Genomic DNA, 15680 nt, shown 5'->3' with positions numbered 1-15680 from the left:
ACACAACGAAGATTGGACCAACAGAGACGCATAATCCACAAGAAAAGCAGCAAATTGGTATATGTTTCTGTTTGCGCCGTAATTGGGGAATCATTCGGACAGAGAGCAACAAACAAACGCCGTAAACAAGAAACTGCAAAATGACGCATACAGGAAAACAAGACTGCGAACAACAACCAGCCAGGCCAGGCTTTTGACGTGGGTATTTTCGCCGTAGAGTAGGAGGGGTATAATTCTTTTGTCGTCGCACACGTACAAGAGACAATGAACGCGTAGCGGGGTATTCTTCGTTAAAGGCCGGGTACAGTAGTGGTATCAAATAAATGGTTCGAGATTGGTGTATCACTTAACGAGGAGGCCCAATAGGGGCCGGGTATCCAGATGCAGAATGAGAAGTACTGGGGCGCCCGCTGTCCACGGAGCCCCGCGGGTCGTACCTAGGGGTCACATCCCCAGGCGCCGCGGAAGAGGAACCAAAAGGAAACTTGGACTCAAAACGAGGGGCTGGCATAGGCCAGCCGTTGTTGTGGTGCTCGTCGTCCGCGAGGTTAATGCCGCTGTCGTTCCACGGGTTACGGTAGCTACCGGTGGATTCAAGGCTGGCAAGGGATGCCTTCGAAGCGTTGCTAGACGCATGCTTGAAGAGCGAACCGGGTGAGTTGGTGTTCTTACGTCCGTTGAAGATGGACGTAAAGGACGACATGCTACCTGGTTTGCGAAGACGGTCGAGCATACCGCGAGGCTCATCGTCACCAAAGTGAGAGCGAGTCGGCGAATCGGTGCTCTCAACAGCCGGCTCCGCACGCTGGAGCAGCTTAGATTCGAAGAAGGGCAAGGAGTCTTCGAATGAGTCAGACTTGGGACGTGGGAGAGCTCCACGGACGGTGTTAGTATCAAGCCCATGCATGACTAGATTGTTGAGAAGAAAGTCGATGGCGTCCTTCAATCCGCCAGCATTGTTTCGGGTGAAGACAATGTGGAAGGCTTCGATCTGCTCTTCTTTGCCATCGGTAGTTTCCGTCTGCGCTTGCTGAAGCTGAGCATCGACCTCGTGCTGGGTCTTGAGCTTGTCGAGAATATCGGCCTTGAATTCGGCAGAGCGGAGGTACTCGCTGAGTTCGGTGGTGGAGGGGAAGGCAAGATCGTGGGATTCCGGAACCATACCCAAAAACTCGTCGACTGCGAATGGCACCTGATATTCAGGACCGGACACCGTAACAATGTCGCTAGCTTCCTCAGTGCTAGGGAAGGTGATCTTGCAGTTGAACTTCTTCTCCAACTCGTCGATCTTGTCTAAACGAGCAATAAGTTCTCGATGGTATAGGCGGTTGATGTTGATAGTCTCAGAGACGAACTCGGCATCAGCCTTTTCAACCATGTCCATGATCTCTTGCTTGACCAAGTCAAGATTCTGAGCATTGCGCGCAGGAGTACGACAGATGACATTATCCACCTTGATGTCGTCCTCCTCTTTACCGAAGCCGCCGCGGTCCATGGCGTTCGAGAACTTCACGAAGACAGAGTACTTCTTCATGATGCGCTGGATGTGCTGACCGCCGATACCGATAATACGCTTATGGTACTGGTCAGGAACATGGAAGGAGATGGAAGCAGGCATCTCCTGTTCGACAAGATCTAGACCGTTCTTTGTGGCCTCGTACTGAGCACCGCGGACTACGATGTAGAAGTTGTACTCGTTGAAGCCATCGAAGACGATCTGAACACTGCTGTGGCTCATAATCTTGTTGATCTTGCCGTTCTTCTTACCGCTGACGAATTCCTTGTGCTCGTTTGCGAGCTCGATCTTGACGCTCATGTTGTACTGAGATTTCTTCACGAATGGGATGTTGCTGATGACCATCAGTGCAGCTCTAACAGCATCGTCAGATCCATAGATGTGGAAGTTGAGCTTCTCAAAGCTGACTTCAGCGCCGGAGTTGATGCAGATATCGGAGAGCATAGCGCGAACATCGGCGGGTGTAGGTGGTCGCTGCGTAGGGTCAGGATGGGTAATGAACCACGAAGCACTGTAGAATTGGCCGGCCTGGTTATGATTAGTATAAATCCGAGTACAGTGCGTGCGACAAACTCACAAGCTGCATCAGTTCGCGCACAGTACGCTCGACATGCAAGACGTCAGTGCCCTGGACACGCACAACACCACGCTGAACGCCAAGAGGGGGCAGTAGGATGTACGAGCCGTTGTTCTCAATAATCTTGCGCACCTTGTCCAGACGCTCCAACAAGATGGCGTCAAGCTTGGTGTCAGTGACCATGACAGGCTTCACAAAGACCTTGGTGGACATGACAAGATCGTGCAGACGTTGCTTGGCGCGCAGTATATTTTCCGAGTTCTCACCCGTAATGTATACTAGGTCATCAGGCCTTCGCTGGGCACCCGGCGGTGTGTAGCCGAACAGGCGAGGGAAGGGTGGGGGAAAGTAGATGGCTGTGCCTGTGGCAGACTCGATCATCTTAATATTCTTGCGCCCACGTCCGCATATCAGCGTATGCATAGTCAGCTCTAGCTTCATGGTATCGACGGTCCGCTTGAGCTGTGACGGCATCGGATTAGCATATTGCGCTAGCGGGCATCTGTGGGGCTCGCAGAACTCACAATCTGGTCGATCATAATCAGCACACGCGTTTTTGCATGCTCCATGGTCTCGAGATCGCCGTAGATGGCACAGCGCAGACGCGGGTCCATGCCTGTGTCAATGTTGCCATGGAAGCTCGCCGTCTCGATATCGGGCTGCTTGGGCATCAGCAGGAAGATGTCAGCCTTGGTGGCCTTTGAAATCATGTCGAGCTGTTGAAGCACGGCACCCTTGACATTCTGCGAGGGCGGGTCGATGATGAGCTGCGAGTCAATATCGACAAAGGACGATCGCTGTGCCAAGACGTCAGCATGTGCTTCACGGGCGTAATCCCAGCATCATCAGCCTACCAGAGAGATGGGCGTCGAGTTCAAGATGCGGCAGCGCATCGAGTTGACTATTTCCAGCTCGCCAGACAGGCACACGTTGGTGACGAGCGCCCGCAACGGGCCCCGCTGCAGGCCGGGTAGCGGCTTCGACTCGGCCGACGTGACGTTGGCCGAGACGCGGCCCTCAGTCTGCTCGCTCACTTCTCGACACAGGTTCCGCAGGTTGTCGACATTCTGGGCGTGGACAGGCAGCTTGTGTGTCGGGGTAGCATCTGCCGTGCCTTCCGGGTGAGTCCACCGCGCCTTCGCCCCCGGGCTTGCCCACATGATGTCGTCCGGGTCGGGTCCGGCGAGGTTGGAAGAAAAGGGCACGTTGAAGGACAGATTGACCTGGGTGCCGGGCGGTATGACGGGAGGCTGTGACGTCGCCGTCGAGGGACGCTTGATCGGAGCTGTGACGGGCATTTCGTGGTTGGACCTCGAGAAGGAAAAGGCCGTGGACGGAGCCATTTTCTCCCAGCCGTGACGGGCCTGTGCCGGGAAGTTTGATAATTTGTGCATGGTGGTGGAGTCGACGCCCTAGGTGTTGGCGGGCGGGAGGTGGTGGGAGTGGGAGAAAGAAGAAGGACGAGGAAGACCGGAGGGCAGCAGCTGTCGAGCGAGCGTCGAGCAAGGCGGTGCCTGGTTGTGATTGGCTTGTCACATGTGCTTAGTGGGCCACGAACACCATGACCATGGTGCAACAAAAAGAAGATATTCACCCCTTCCCACCCCCCAGCCCAAAAGCAGAAGCTTCTACCGCCCTTCGAGATTGGTCCCTTGAATTGCAACTTGACGTGCTTTTTTCTTCTGGTCGTGTGCCATGTGCTGTCCGCGTGCTTGCAGTGCCTGTTGAGCTGTGCTGCGTCGTGTGGGCCGGGAGGCGCCCTGCCAGTCTATCGCCAAACAAGCATAGCCGGCGCTCAGACAGGCTCGGTATTACAGCATCATGGCATATCCGAGTAAGAATAGAAGTCTAGAAGGGCTCCAATCACACCCTCTTTTCTACAAAGTATAAACCTCGTCGCCCTCGTCGCCTCGAGCCCTCACCTTTGCAACCACCCCACGCGCGTCAAACAGGCACGGTTGCGTGAGAAACACTGTGCGTGTGTGTGACGAAACAGCCCTTGTAGCTGGATCCTCGAGGCAGTCCGCGCTCCCCTCAGGATCCATCTGTCTACGTGGGGATGCGATCTGCCCATCTCTTGGTGTCAGAGCCCACTGCGCGGTTACGTCTCCCCTGCAGTGCGATGACGGGTGCCCGCTCACCAGACTCAAAACGGAAAACCTTACTCTCTAGTCGGCACCACAGCCGAGGAGCCCTACCTGTGCGCAGGTGGCACTGAGACACTGATACTTCGAGTCACTGAAGAGCACCTTCCAAGAGTAGGAGTGGATACTGCATCCAAATACAAATGCAAGTGAATACACCGCGCTAGCAATGGCTATCCAACGCTATAGACTCTTACAATTCTCTACAACACCAACGCCCATCACACACACTAACTAGGGTATCCTACAACCATTCAACACAAATCTATCGTTCCAACGAGCTCTAGTAGCGCGTGTACATGCGACGCGGCTCCACAAACGGATCTGAGGCCACTTCGATAGGTCCTTCTTCGACATATCGCCTACCCTGAGGTGCACCAACATAGCGACGCTCATCAAAAGGCTCCTGCATAACACTGACCTCACGGAATCGAGGCTGTGAGGCGCGAACCGCAGATGGCTGTATGCTCTCATGGCGAACATAACCTTCAGGCACTTCTCTTCGAACAACTTCTGGGCGCATACTGTACGATCGTGCAGACGCGTACTCTCGTGGCGGGCCCATCTCTTCATATTGTGGCGCAGGCCGGTATTCCACCTCTACAGGACGCCGGGATGGCTCCCGTTGCCGATACGGACTCTCAATCATCTCAGACTCCGATGCTTCAACGTAGCGTCGAGGCGGTGGAGGCATCCTCTGAACAGCGTCCTCTTCATACAACTCTGCACGTGCGGGTGCACGCATTGTTGGCTCCCGCGTTACAGCGCGCTCATAGTATGGCTCAACCTCCACTCGTCTGCTAGGTGGCGCCATCGACTCTCGCGCATCCACTGGTGCTGCGTAGTATTTGTTTCCAAACTGATCTACGACAATACGGCGTGGCGGTGGAGCCATGAGCTGCTGAGATGGCATGTATTCATGGATAGGTGATCGTGAACGTTCGCGTATGTATCTGGGTGCGGCTGATGGGCGAGCTGACGCTTCTCGGTACATCGGTGCCTCAGTACGATCGACGAAGGCGTGAGATGCTGCGCGAATCTGGCGAGGCTCGGGTGCTGCGTACAACTCATTGCCACCACCACCTGGCGAGTAAGGTCGTCGTGCATATTGAAGACTTGCGACCCGCCTGAGATCTTGTTCATCACGTAGAGATTTGCGTTGTGGTGTGCGTATGACAGTTGGAGACGAAGGCTCATCGTACTCGCGGTAAGGTCGTGTGAGAGGTTCCGGATCACGATAATACACAGGTTGCAACCTGGGACTGTTCTGCGCGGATACAAGCTCTACTTCATCGGGATGAGGCTGCAGCGCACGTCGCTTACTGGGCTGCGAATCGGGGTATGCAGCGAAAGGAGGAGGTGACTGCGGCTCTTCTTTAATGTACGGCTCGGGCGAGTTGGCCACACGTTTGCTAGCCTGTTGCTGTTGTTGGCGCTTCTTCTCGTCGCGCTCGCGCTTCTCTTCTCTTCTCCGCTTGCGAGGGTTTTGAACTGGTGCTGCAGGACCGTTCGGGCTTTGACGGCGTGATCTACAAAGCGTTAGTATGAAGATGATTGAGAAGATATAAACAGATGAGGAAGCGAAGAGAGGCATGCAAGAACAGCCATGACTGGCCTCAAGGCAGCAGAGCTGATGGTCCACAGTATGGCAACACTCGCTACCATACAATCATGGCTGAACCTGAATAGATAAGCCGCCGCAGGTGTAGTGAAGACCAAGCTGGTGATTCGACATGCGAAAAGAAAAAACGTTGGAATGAGAAGGTAAGAGAGTTCTTTAGTATCATACCCATTCGTACCCCCATGGCGGTTGCGCTGCCGACCCCTAAGAGGCTCGCTTGGGCCGATCTCGGCTGGAGGCGGAGAGTAGTCTTCCTCTTCTTCACCATCCTCATGCAGTTGTGCAGGCTCGGGTTCATAGATTTCTATGTCATCGGCCGGCTCATAGGCCTCTTCGTCGAGATCGATCACAGTAGGCTCAGCCGGGCGAGAGTGGACATTCACATGCTGGGCTGCTGGCTGCGCCTGTGAAGTCAGTGGAGCTACATCAGCATGGGCGTGGTCAGCGTGATCAACATCCTCTGAGGACCAACTGTTCGCCTTGCTAGAGTAGTACGAATTCTCGTCAAATGACTCAACGTCATCGCTGTTGTTAGTCGGAGACGGTAAGCCAGACACAGGCGGAACCAGCTGGTGAGCCTTGATCAAACACTGCTCGACATCGATGAGAGCTTCTCGCTCGTCTGCATCGTTGCCACGACCCTTTTTATCGAACTGATCCTTCAGGGCGCGCTCTATCTGTTGCCGCTTCAGCTGCTGCTCTGCCTTGACCAGGTGTTCGGATTTTGTGAGCAAGATGGGATCGATGCTCGAAGAGGAAGACTTGGCCGAGTATGGTCGCTGTGTAGGGGGTAAAGGAGATGTGGGAGGCCGTGTGGAGGATGCTGGACGCGGAGGAAACAGCTGCGATGAAGATCCGTTGGATGTGCCGTTGGTCGTGGGTCTGCTAGAAGCAGTCTGCGGAAGACGCGGTGCAACCTGTTCAATTACTTTGGGTGGAAGATGAATACGCGGGTGTTTGCTAGCAAGCACTTCATCGCGTATCTGCAAAATCTTCTGGAGGAACTCGGCCTCTCGAAGCACCTCTGCAGACACTGCGCCGGCACCGTTCAGATGCGACGGCGGCGCTGCGGCTGTCGACATTGAAGCGATTGGTGCTGCCATCACAACAGACGCGAAACTGAGCTTAGTACCAAACACCAACAAGCGAGCGCAAGACTGGCGATTATACAAATACAGGCGGCACCCGCGACTGAGCTGGGTGGGAAGATGATGAAGGGGAACGAGTTTCAGCAACACGCCAGCAGGTGGGTAATGAATGTCGGAGCCACGGCGCGTTCTGGTTTTCAGCAGGTGCACGCGCCAGTAATGCCACTAGGCCTGAAGGGGATGGTGGCTTCCTCATGTACTCATCACGGTTTCGATGACTGTAAATGTAACAATCGCGTCTACTTGAGAAGTACATTGAACATTCGCCTCGCTTTCGTCTACACTGCCGCAAGGTATGATGCTTGATCTGTATTATCACGAACACCATAATTAAAGCTTACACCAAGTAGACAATCTTTGGAATCTTCCAACGCCACCTATCCAGACAACACAACTTGGATAACTTAATCATCCCAACCCATTTTAACATTCAATTGCCTGAATCAATCCCTCTGTATCCATAAAGTTGAAGCCATGTCTTTCAACACAGCAGCGCCTCCGGAGAGCATGGAGTATCGTCAATATGACTCAACAGCAAACAACAACGCCACAGTGGACGAGAACGAAAAGCCAGTCTTCTTCTTCGATATCGACAACTGTCTCTACTCAAAGAGCCTTGAGATTCATAGAATGATGGCTGAGCTCATTGACCAATTCTTCCAAAACCACTTGAGCTTGTCGCAAGAAGATGCCAACGAACTCCACTACCGGTATTACCGCGAATATGGTCTTGCCATCGAAGGACTCGTTCGTCACCACAAGGTCAATGCGCTAGAGTACAACAGCAAGGTTGACGATGCGTTACCTCTGGAGGATGTCATCAAGCCCAATCCAGAACTGCGCAAGTTAATCGAGGACATCGACACGAGCAAGGTCCGGTTATGGCTCTTCACCAATGCCTATATCAACCATGGCAAGCGTGTCGTCAAGCTTCTGCAGGTTGACGATCTTTTCGAGGGCATAACCTTCTGCGACTACGGCTCGGACAAGTTCTACTGCAAACCGCACGTGGAGATGTTTGAAAAGGCGATGGCGGAGGCTGGTATCAAGTCGAACGAGAAGTGCTACTTCGTGGGTGAGTGAGACCAAAAGTTCCCTCTACACATGGTTTGCTAATGTCCTGACGCAGACGATTCTTATATTAATTGCAAAGCAGCCGAGGGACGTGGGTGGAAGACGGCGCATCTGCTTGACGAGAACGACCCTGCACCCGCTCAGCCAGCAAGCAAGTACCAAATCAGGAGCTTGCAGGAGCTACGCAAAATCTTTCCAGAGGTCTTCAAGAGTTCATGAGACGGTACATATAAACATATCGTGTTTGCGCAAAAGGATAAGCAGGGTTCATGCAGCTGCATCAGATGAATCGTGCGGATCTTCAAGGCTATAACGATGATGACTACATCATAGACTAGATTCAAACTGGATAGAATAATCACAAGATTAACACTAGAGCGTTAAGACCAAAGGTTGGATCTACGGAATAGTTTACATTGCGGGTAACCATGGCTCGGTCTCTTATCGTTCGTAAGCACAAAATGCGCTTCTCCGTTGCCCTTGCGTGTTCTTACGACCAAACGTAGCACCAAATTCAGGCAACAACGTCCCGAGACTTTTTAATCCGTGTCCAAAACTCTACATTCTCGATCTAGGTTACCAATGAAGACAACAAAGCAATATCAAACCATGACTTCAATAACTACCACGAACACAACCCCACCCGCCCCGCAGTCCTCCGCGTTACCCCCAACACACCCCTTCAACACCTCAGCCAACGCAACAACACTCGCCGACCACACCAACCAACTCCCCATCCTATCCGGAAAAGTAACACCTCAACGAAAACCCCTCCTACGCCTTGAACTCCGTGACCTATCCTCCGATGGCGCACGCGCCTTCCTCCGCCTCATCCACGCGTCCAACGCGCTCGAATACGCCGTCGACGCTGTCCTCAGCTGTCTCTACAGTGACCTGCCCATATCATGTATACCTGGCACGCGCTCCGTCACCCTGATCTTGCGGGAGATGGACGGCGTTGCATACACTACGGGACGAGATCTCGATGACGACCACAAGGAGATACATCTAAACACAAGCTACATATCACATGTACCTGAGTCGCGGCAGAAAGAGGAGATCATGGGTGTTATAGTTCATGAAATGGTACATTGCTGGCAACACAATGGACAAGGCGCTGCACCTGTGGGCCTCACGGAGGGCGTGGCGGATTGGGTGAGGCTGAAGGCTGGGTATGCGCCGCCGCATTGGAAGAGGCATGGAGATTGTGATTGGGACGCTGGGTATGAGAGGACAGGATATTTCCTCGAGTGGTTAGAGAAGGAGCATGGGAAGGACGTTGTGAGGAGGATCAATGAGGGATTGAGAGAGGAGAAGTACAATGGCGAGAAGTTGTGGAAGGGGTGCTGTGGGGAGAGTGTTGAAGAGTTGTGGAAGGCGTATAAGAAGAGTTTGGAAAGCTGCGAGTAAGGGTCTGGTACTGAGGATAGGTTATCGGAAGAATTATTTGGAGTATCACAATAGGGACGGATTACTTTGTGAAAAAAGAATCCAGAACATGCAACAAACCGCGGTTATATCACGGGCGGTTCCATATACCAACACATTATCTCTACGATACCTACCAAAGATCTCGCCCCCAAATTTACCTCCGCCTCCTCGCAGGAGCAGCCTTTCTTGGTGCCGCCGCTTTAGGTCTCGAAGCTGCTGTCGGTCTCAGAGCACTCTCTGCGGCACTCTTCCCGGCCTCTTTCCTCTGATATGCCATTCCTTGCTCTCTGTCACGTTCTCTCTGCTTTGCAATTTTCTCCTCTTCCTTCCTCTGCGCTGCAACCATCATCTCTTTTTGCTTTCTCAGCTGCGCGTCTGCTTTGTCTCTTTCCTTCTGTTGCGCCTTAGCAGCCTGGTCTTTCTGTTTCTGCTCAGCCTTTGCGATCTGGTCCCTCTCCTTCTGCTGAGCTTTGAGAACTCTGTCTTGTTCCTTCTTCTCGGCCTTTGCAGCCTTATCTAGTTCCTTCTGGTAGACAGCTTGGTCGTGGGCGGCCTCTTTTTGTTTAAGCTTCTCTTCCTTGTCGTGCTCTTTTCTTCCAGTCGCTTCTTCTTTGGCGGCGGTCTTCTGCCTGAGTTTCTCTTCTTTATCAGCTTCCTTGGCTGCTAGCTTCTGTCTCCTTCGTTCTTCTTTCTCGGCGATTGTCTGCTTGAGCTTCTCCTCTTTGGAGACCTCTTTGGCTGCAGCTCTGAGTTTCGACTTCTCTTCCTTTTCCGCAATCTTCCGCTCTAGTTTCTCTATTTTGGCCGCATCTTTTGCTGCTAGTTTTAGCCTCCGATTCTCATCTTCAACAGCTTCTTTTGCTGCCAGCTTTTGTTTCCGCTTCTCCTCCTTGTCAGTATCCTTGGTGCCAGCAGTATCGTGCTTTGCAGTAGACTTCTGCCTTAGCTTTTCCTCCTTGTCTATTGCCTTCTTATCTGATGCTAGTACCTTTGCTTCAAGCTTCTGCCGTGTCTTCTCCGCCTTCTTAGCCTCCTTATTGGCTTCTGTGGGGCTAGTCTTCTCAGACTTTCCAGCATACTTTGCATCTTTGTCGTTCGGAGACCCTTTAGCATTCGGGAGTTCTTTCTTATCAGCCTCCTCAGCCTCCTTCGTGTTAGCTTTCTCAGTCTTGTGCACCAATCTCAACTCCAAAGCTGTTCTCTTAACTTCAACTTTCGTTGCATTCACCTCCTTCTTATGTTCGTAAGCCTCTTCCTTAGCGGCTTTGGGTTCTGAAGCCATATCGTCTTTGCCGTCTGACTCGAAATCTCCAGTCTTACTCTCCTTGTGCTCAGCGCCCTTTCCGTCTTTCGTGGCTTTTCTCTCGGCCCTCTTTTTCGCTATGATAACTCCCTTCGGTGATCCCCCTAAGTTCTCTGTGTCCCTGTCTTGTTCTACGAAGCTCTCCTGGTTGGGTTTTGCACCGTCTCCTTCGTTCCGCTTCTCCTTTTGACCATTGGCATCTGTCTGGTCTGTAACCGCACTGCCATTTTTGACACCCGACTCAGTAGCCTGTTTCCAGGCGTCAGCATCCTTTTTCGCTGCCTTCTTGTCCTGCTTCACTGCTTTCCTCTCAACTCGCTTTTTCTCTACTTCTCCCTCCATACTCGTGGGTAGCTCCATCTCGCCTTTCTGCTCGCTATCTACGCTGTCTTTTCCCATTCCGGCCACCCGTTGTCGGATATTGGCATCTTTCTTTGCTGCTTTCATGTCTGACTTTGCCAATTTTCTATTGGCTCTCTTCTCCAAAACCAAGGTTTGATCTGTACCAGATTGTAGTTGGGTAGTGCTTTGAACTCCACCTTTTCCATCCTTGTCAACTTTACCTTGACCATTGAAACTATTGGAATTTTGCTTAGTCTTGGCTTTCTTAGTTTCTCTTTTCAACTTCCTCTCTGCCTTTTTCTTTGCTATGAGATTTGCTTCCTGTGCTTCTCGCTCCGCCTTTGCATGTTGCTCCGGTGTGAGGTTGACATGCATGCCATTCTGCTCGTGCCGATGTCTTTGCTGACCATGGCCTGAACAACGCTCGCCTCGATGATCATGACGTACAGCGCCAGTGTGTGGCACGCCTGGGTGTCCCTCTAGATGCTGTCTTCGATTCTCATCCCATTGGTCTTCTTGAAAACTGCCTTCCTCACCATACGCTTGTCGATTCTGGTCTCTACATGCTGTATCGTAAGTTTGGGGTACTGGGATATCGCGAATCTCTTCGGTGGCTGTATGGGATTGTCGAGCTGTGCCTCTCTGTGGCCTATCCATGGTACTGCTGGTCTCTATATGTCGTTCCTCTTCCTCTTCCCTCATACGCTGCTTGTCCTCTTGTTGTTGTATCTTTCTCTCACGGTCAGCCTCTTTCTTGGATGCTCTATTCTCTTCCTCGGCCTCCTTCCTAAGCCTCTTATCTTCAGCTTCAGTTTCTCGTCTAGCCCTATTATCGTCTAAGTCTCTTTGATGTTGCTGCACCTTGTCTTCCCGTTGCATAGCACGTTCCTCTAGACGATACGCGGCTTCAGCAGCCTTCTGGTCTATCTTGTGTTGCCTCTCACTCAATCGGCTTTGCATGTTTGTTTCCTGTTCAGCCTTTCTAGCTTCCTGTGTCATAGCCCGCTCTTCGAGACACTGAGTTGCCTCCATGGCTTTGCGATCCGCTTTCTCCCGTGCCCGTTCGATTTTATCAGCTGACTGGAGTTCTCTTTCTGTTTTGCGAGCTTCTCGATCTATCTCTTGTTGCTGTTGCCGCTGAGTGGCTTCTTCAGCCTCCCGATCCCGCCTTTCTTCTGCCTGGGTCGTCTTCATCTCCAGATCGTTCGCTCTCTTCTCCTTCTTAGCTTCGTTGTCTATATCGCGCTGCCCTCTTCTCTGCTCAGCTTCCTCAGCTCTTCTTTCTCGCTTGGCCTCTGTGTCTTCTCTTCGACGATTCTCACGTTCGTCACGGTCGGCAGCCTTCCTTTCATCCCTTTGCCTCTTCTCTTCGGCTCTTCTTTCATCCTTTGTCGTCTTCTCTTCAGCTCTCCTTGCGTCCTTTTCCTGCTTTGCCAACTGTTTAGCTTCGTCCACAGCCCTTTTCTGGTTTGATTTGTCGGCAACGTCTTGTGATTCTTGTTGTTCTTGCAGCTGTTGCTGTTCCTGCTGGGCCTGTTGCTGTAGCTCGATCTCTTCAGCTTCCTGTGCGGCTAGCTCTTCCGCCTCTATGGCAGCGAGTTCGTCATCCGCCTTCTTCTGCATTGTCTGCTCCATCTGAAGTGCTTGTTGGCGTTTCTTATATTTGCCGTGCTTCTGCGAAGTCACATAGGCGGCAGTTTCTGCTGCTTCTTGCTCTGCAGCTAGTCCTGCTTCTTCTTCGGCTTCCTCCTGTATCTGCTCTTGTCCTAAAGTCTCCTTTCGCATAGCAGCATGTATCTGTTCATGACGCTCCCGAGCCATTGTCTGCCTTTGTGCTTGGACATGAAGATGCTGTACCTGGTCTTGCTCTTCTTCTTGTACTATGTCTTCAGCATCCTCTTCTTCGTCCACCAGTCTTTCTTCTAAAGCTCTATGTGCTGGCACAGCTTGCATCTGCTGCTGACGTTGCCAGCTAAATGCTTCGTTTCGCGCATGGACTTGCATCTGAGGTGCTACCCCATCTACCTGTGCATGAAATGGTTGTCCTAAACCTACATCGTCTTCATCAGTGCCCTCTTTTTCCTCAAGTTCTTCTATCACTCCATCGCCATATTCCTCTTCTTCTTCCTCGTCCTCTACTTGTGTACTCACCAGATCTGGAGGAATTCCCCCCTGACCTCGAAGTTGCTGTATCGATTGCATGCGTTGTTGTTCATTGAATTGCTGTCTCGCCGGCACGTCGCGTCGCTGCTGCGATCGAACAATCACTTGAGAAGCTTGTGTGGATTTTAGAAGAACCTGAACAGTAGCCGGGTCTCTGTTCATTTCAATGGGAACTTTCTGATTCGAACCTGCTTCTCGTACCTTCCGTCTAGCTGCCTCTGTGATAGAAAGAGCTTGTGGCTTGTCGACGACGGGCTGTATTGGAACCTGCTGCTATGAACCATTGTTACTCTTGTCGGCTTCGCTGTCGTCCTCAGAAACCCCGTTGTCTGAAGCATGGTCATGATCGCTCTCCTCGGCAGTACTCCCATCCAACGACTCATCTTCGCCGTCATCTGTACTTTCAGCTTCGCTATCAACTATGTCATTAAAATCGCTATCTTCTTCAGCTTCATCTGAAGTCTCCTCGTCTTCACTGACTTCTTCTTGTTCTTCGTCGTCACTGATTTCTTTTTCGCTATCGACGTCCTCAACACCGAAATTGCTATAGTCAGAATCGTCTTTATCATCTGGGGCAATAACGGGAAATTCTTGATTGAGTTGATGAAGTGGAATGTCAGGTTTGCTCGAAAGTTGAGAGCCTGCAATAATCGCATGTGCTGTTGCCATGATATTCAGTCTTACCAGCATAAAGCTGTATGGTTCTGCCTAGGATATGTGATAGAATGATGAATCCTTGAGAGAGTCCCTAGCTTATGCGGAAAAGGAAGAGCAACCACGTAAGAGACTTTATATTTAACATAGCAAATAGGCTGTCGTATAACGATGAAGGCTGCTGTGATAGTCTGTCATTGAATTTGACATCAACTGCGTGAAGTGGACAGTATGCACGTGGAGATAGAATCAGTACTCTCGTTTCTGCGTTCTTCATACTTCCGCATGGTACCTTGATGCACAAATACGGTGATGCCCTTGCCCTTCCTGCTTCACTGCCAGCACCGCTTTGGATTTTGACTTGTAGTCAAGTTCCAACAAGTAAAGTGAATATTTTCAGTTTATTACTGATCATCCAAGGCTTATATTTGCCAATCAAAGCTGTGATATAGCAGTTCGATGTGAATTATAGTACGCTCTACCTATTCAAGAAGTATGGATCGCTACTAACAGGAGATAGATCTGTTACGATATACTTACACAGCTGTCAGTTGATAAACCATTACATTGAGCGGCACACTTCCATTCATCGACCTATCCAGCTCCAATCACATCGATGCCTCTCTCTACAATAAGATCAACCCCACCAAAACCACGAAACACAGTCTCATCTATCAAAATCCAACGGTATTGGACATGTGCATCATCGTTCCCAGAAAGACCTGCCCTACCTGTGGACAAGGTGGCAAAGGTCATGATCCATATACACGAAGGGGTTCAGATACGATTAATTGTGGAAAAACCGGCCCATTGTGCGAAAGAATTGTTATAGGTGATACCAAGGGGAAGAAAGGGGATTGCGAGGCATGTGTCTTGGAGAGCACATATGAACAGAGGAAGACGGAGGGTAATTTGACAGAGAAGGAGAAGAAAGCGGAAAAAAAGAAGGATGCAAAGATAAGGCTTAAGCTGGATGTGGAAGAAAAGAGAAAGAAACTGTGGCCTAGTGCTGAATGAAGCTAGTCTCATGATGATGATGTGAGAAGCAGATAATGGGACGTCTCTATGAATCGAAAAACGTTAGCTTGTGCTGAACTCGTGTTAAAGTTCCGTCCGGTAGCGATGGAAGTCAAGCGCATACTCGTAGATCTCGTCTCGTAGCTCGCGTGGTAGATCAAGAAGGCGGAAAGGCTTTTCGTTGTAGTGACTGCTCATGATGCTTGGCAGAGGTGGTGTGAAGAAGATGTGGTTAAGTTGAGCCCGCTGACGTTCAGGCGTACACAGCTGGTAGTGGCACCTGATCTTCGCTTCACTTCGCCTAGCGCATTGGACAATGTGCGTTTTGAGTATGGACATCGACGTAATCCTTCCGCGACTGGACGAAGAAGAGTCATCGCTTTCAACTTATACTCCTGCTTGAGCTTCTGTCCATGGGAACAGAGACGTGCTAAAGTCGTAAAGTATTATGGTATTGACAGCGTGGTATGAGAACTTGTTGGGTAGCCTTCCAGTCCGAGTTCCAGGTGATACGCCGCCAGAAAATCGCACTGAAGCGCTTAGAATACATGCCTAGGCAACCAGTTTACAGCCGTCTCCATAGCCCTCAACTCCCAAACAACCCGCTCGCCGGCGTACCCATTGTATTGCGATGCAAAGCTCACGTTGGCCATTGGCCGTGCCAACGCCCGAACTAGCGAAAGACAACTC

The 15680-nt window shown here is 51.3% G+C and overlaps 5 protein-coding genes across 5 annotated transcripts; 2 read left to right on the top strand and 3 right to left on the bottom strand.

The window, feature by feature from the left end:
* Positions 1 to 346: 346 nt before the first annotated feature.
* On the bottom strand, positions 347 to 3487 carry J4E82_000241 (uncharacterized protein; the record flags this gene model as incomplete). The annotated part of the gene is made up of 4 exons (XM_051726563.1): positions 347 to 2044; positions 2094 to 2555; positions 2618 to 2890; positions 2948 to 3487. 4 exons carry the CDS (start codon positions 3485 to 3487, stop codon positions 347 to 349), a joined length of 2973 nt encoding a protein of 990 aa, XP_051593745.1.
* Positions 3488 to 4520: 1033 nt separating this feature from the next.
* On the bottom strand, positions 4521 to 6940 carry J4E82_000240 (uncharacterized protein; the record flags this gene model as incomplete). The annotated part of the gene is made up of 2 exons (XM_051726562.1): positions 4521 to 5766; positions 6027 to 6940. The coding sequence occupies 2 exons, from the start codon at positions 6938 to 6940 to the stop codon at positions 4521 to 4523; spliced, it is 2160 nt and encodes a 719-aa protein (XP_051593744.1).
* A 540-nt stretch (positions 6941 to 7480) lies between these two features.
* Positions 7481 to 8299, top strand: J4E82_000239 (uncharacterized protein; the record flags this gene model as incomplete). The annotated part of the gene is made up of 2 exons (XM_051726561.1): positions 7481 to 8081; positions 8136 to 8299. The coding sequence occupies 2 exons, from the start codon at positions 7481 to 7483 to the stop codon at positions 8297 to 8299; spliced, it is 765 nt and encodes a 254-aa protein (XP_051593743.1).
* Positions 8300 to 8689: 390 nt separating this feature from the next.
* On the top strand, positions 8690 to 9490 carry J4E82_000238 (uncharacterized protein; the record flags this gene model as incomplete). The annotated part of the gene is made up of 1 exon (XM_051726560.1): positions 8690 to 9490. One exon carries the CDS (start codon positions 8690 to 8692, stop codon positions 9488 to 9490), a length of 801 nt encoding a protein of 266 aa, XP_051593742.1.
* Positions 9491 to 9665: 175 nt separating this feature from the next.
* On the bottom strand, positions 9666 to 14009 carry J4E82_000237 (uncharacterized protein; the record flags this gene model as incomplete). The annotated part of the gene is made up of 2 exons (XM_051726559.1): positions 9666 to 13537; positions 13610 to 14009. The coding sequence occupies 2 exons, from the start codon at positions 14007 to 14009 to the stop codon at positions 9666 to 9668; spliced, it is 4272 nt and encodes a 1423-aa protein (XP_051593741.1).
* Between the last annotated feature and the right edge of the window lie 1671 nt (positions 14010 to 15680).

Source organism: Alternaria postmessia (assembly GCF_024291825.1).
Source record: "Alternaria postmessia strain BMP 2775 chromosome Unknown scaffold_1, whole genome shotgun sequence".
In the NCBI taxonomy this organism is placed as follows: domain Eukaryota; kingdom Fungi; phylum Ascomycota; class Dothideomycetes; order Pleosporales; family Pleosporaceae; genus Alternaria; species Alternaria postmessia.
The sequence above is the reverse complement of the archived record's forward strand: the minus strand, read 5'-3'. Positions and strand labels throughout refer to the sequence as shown.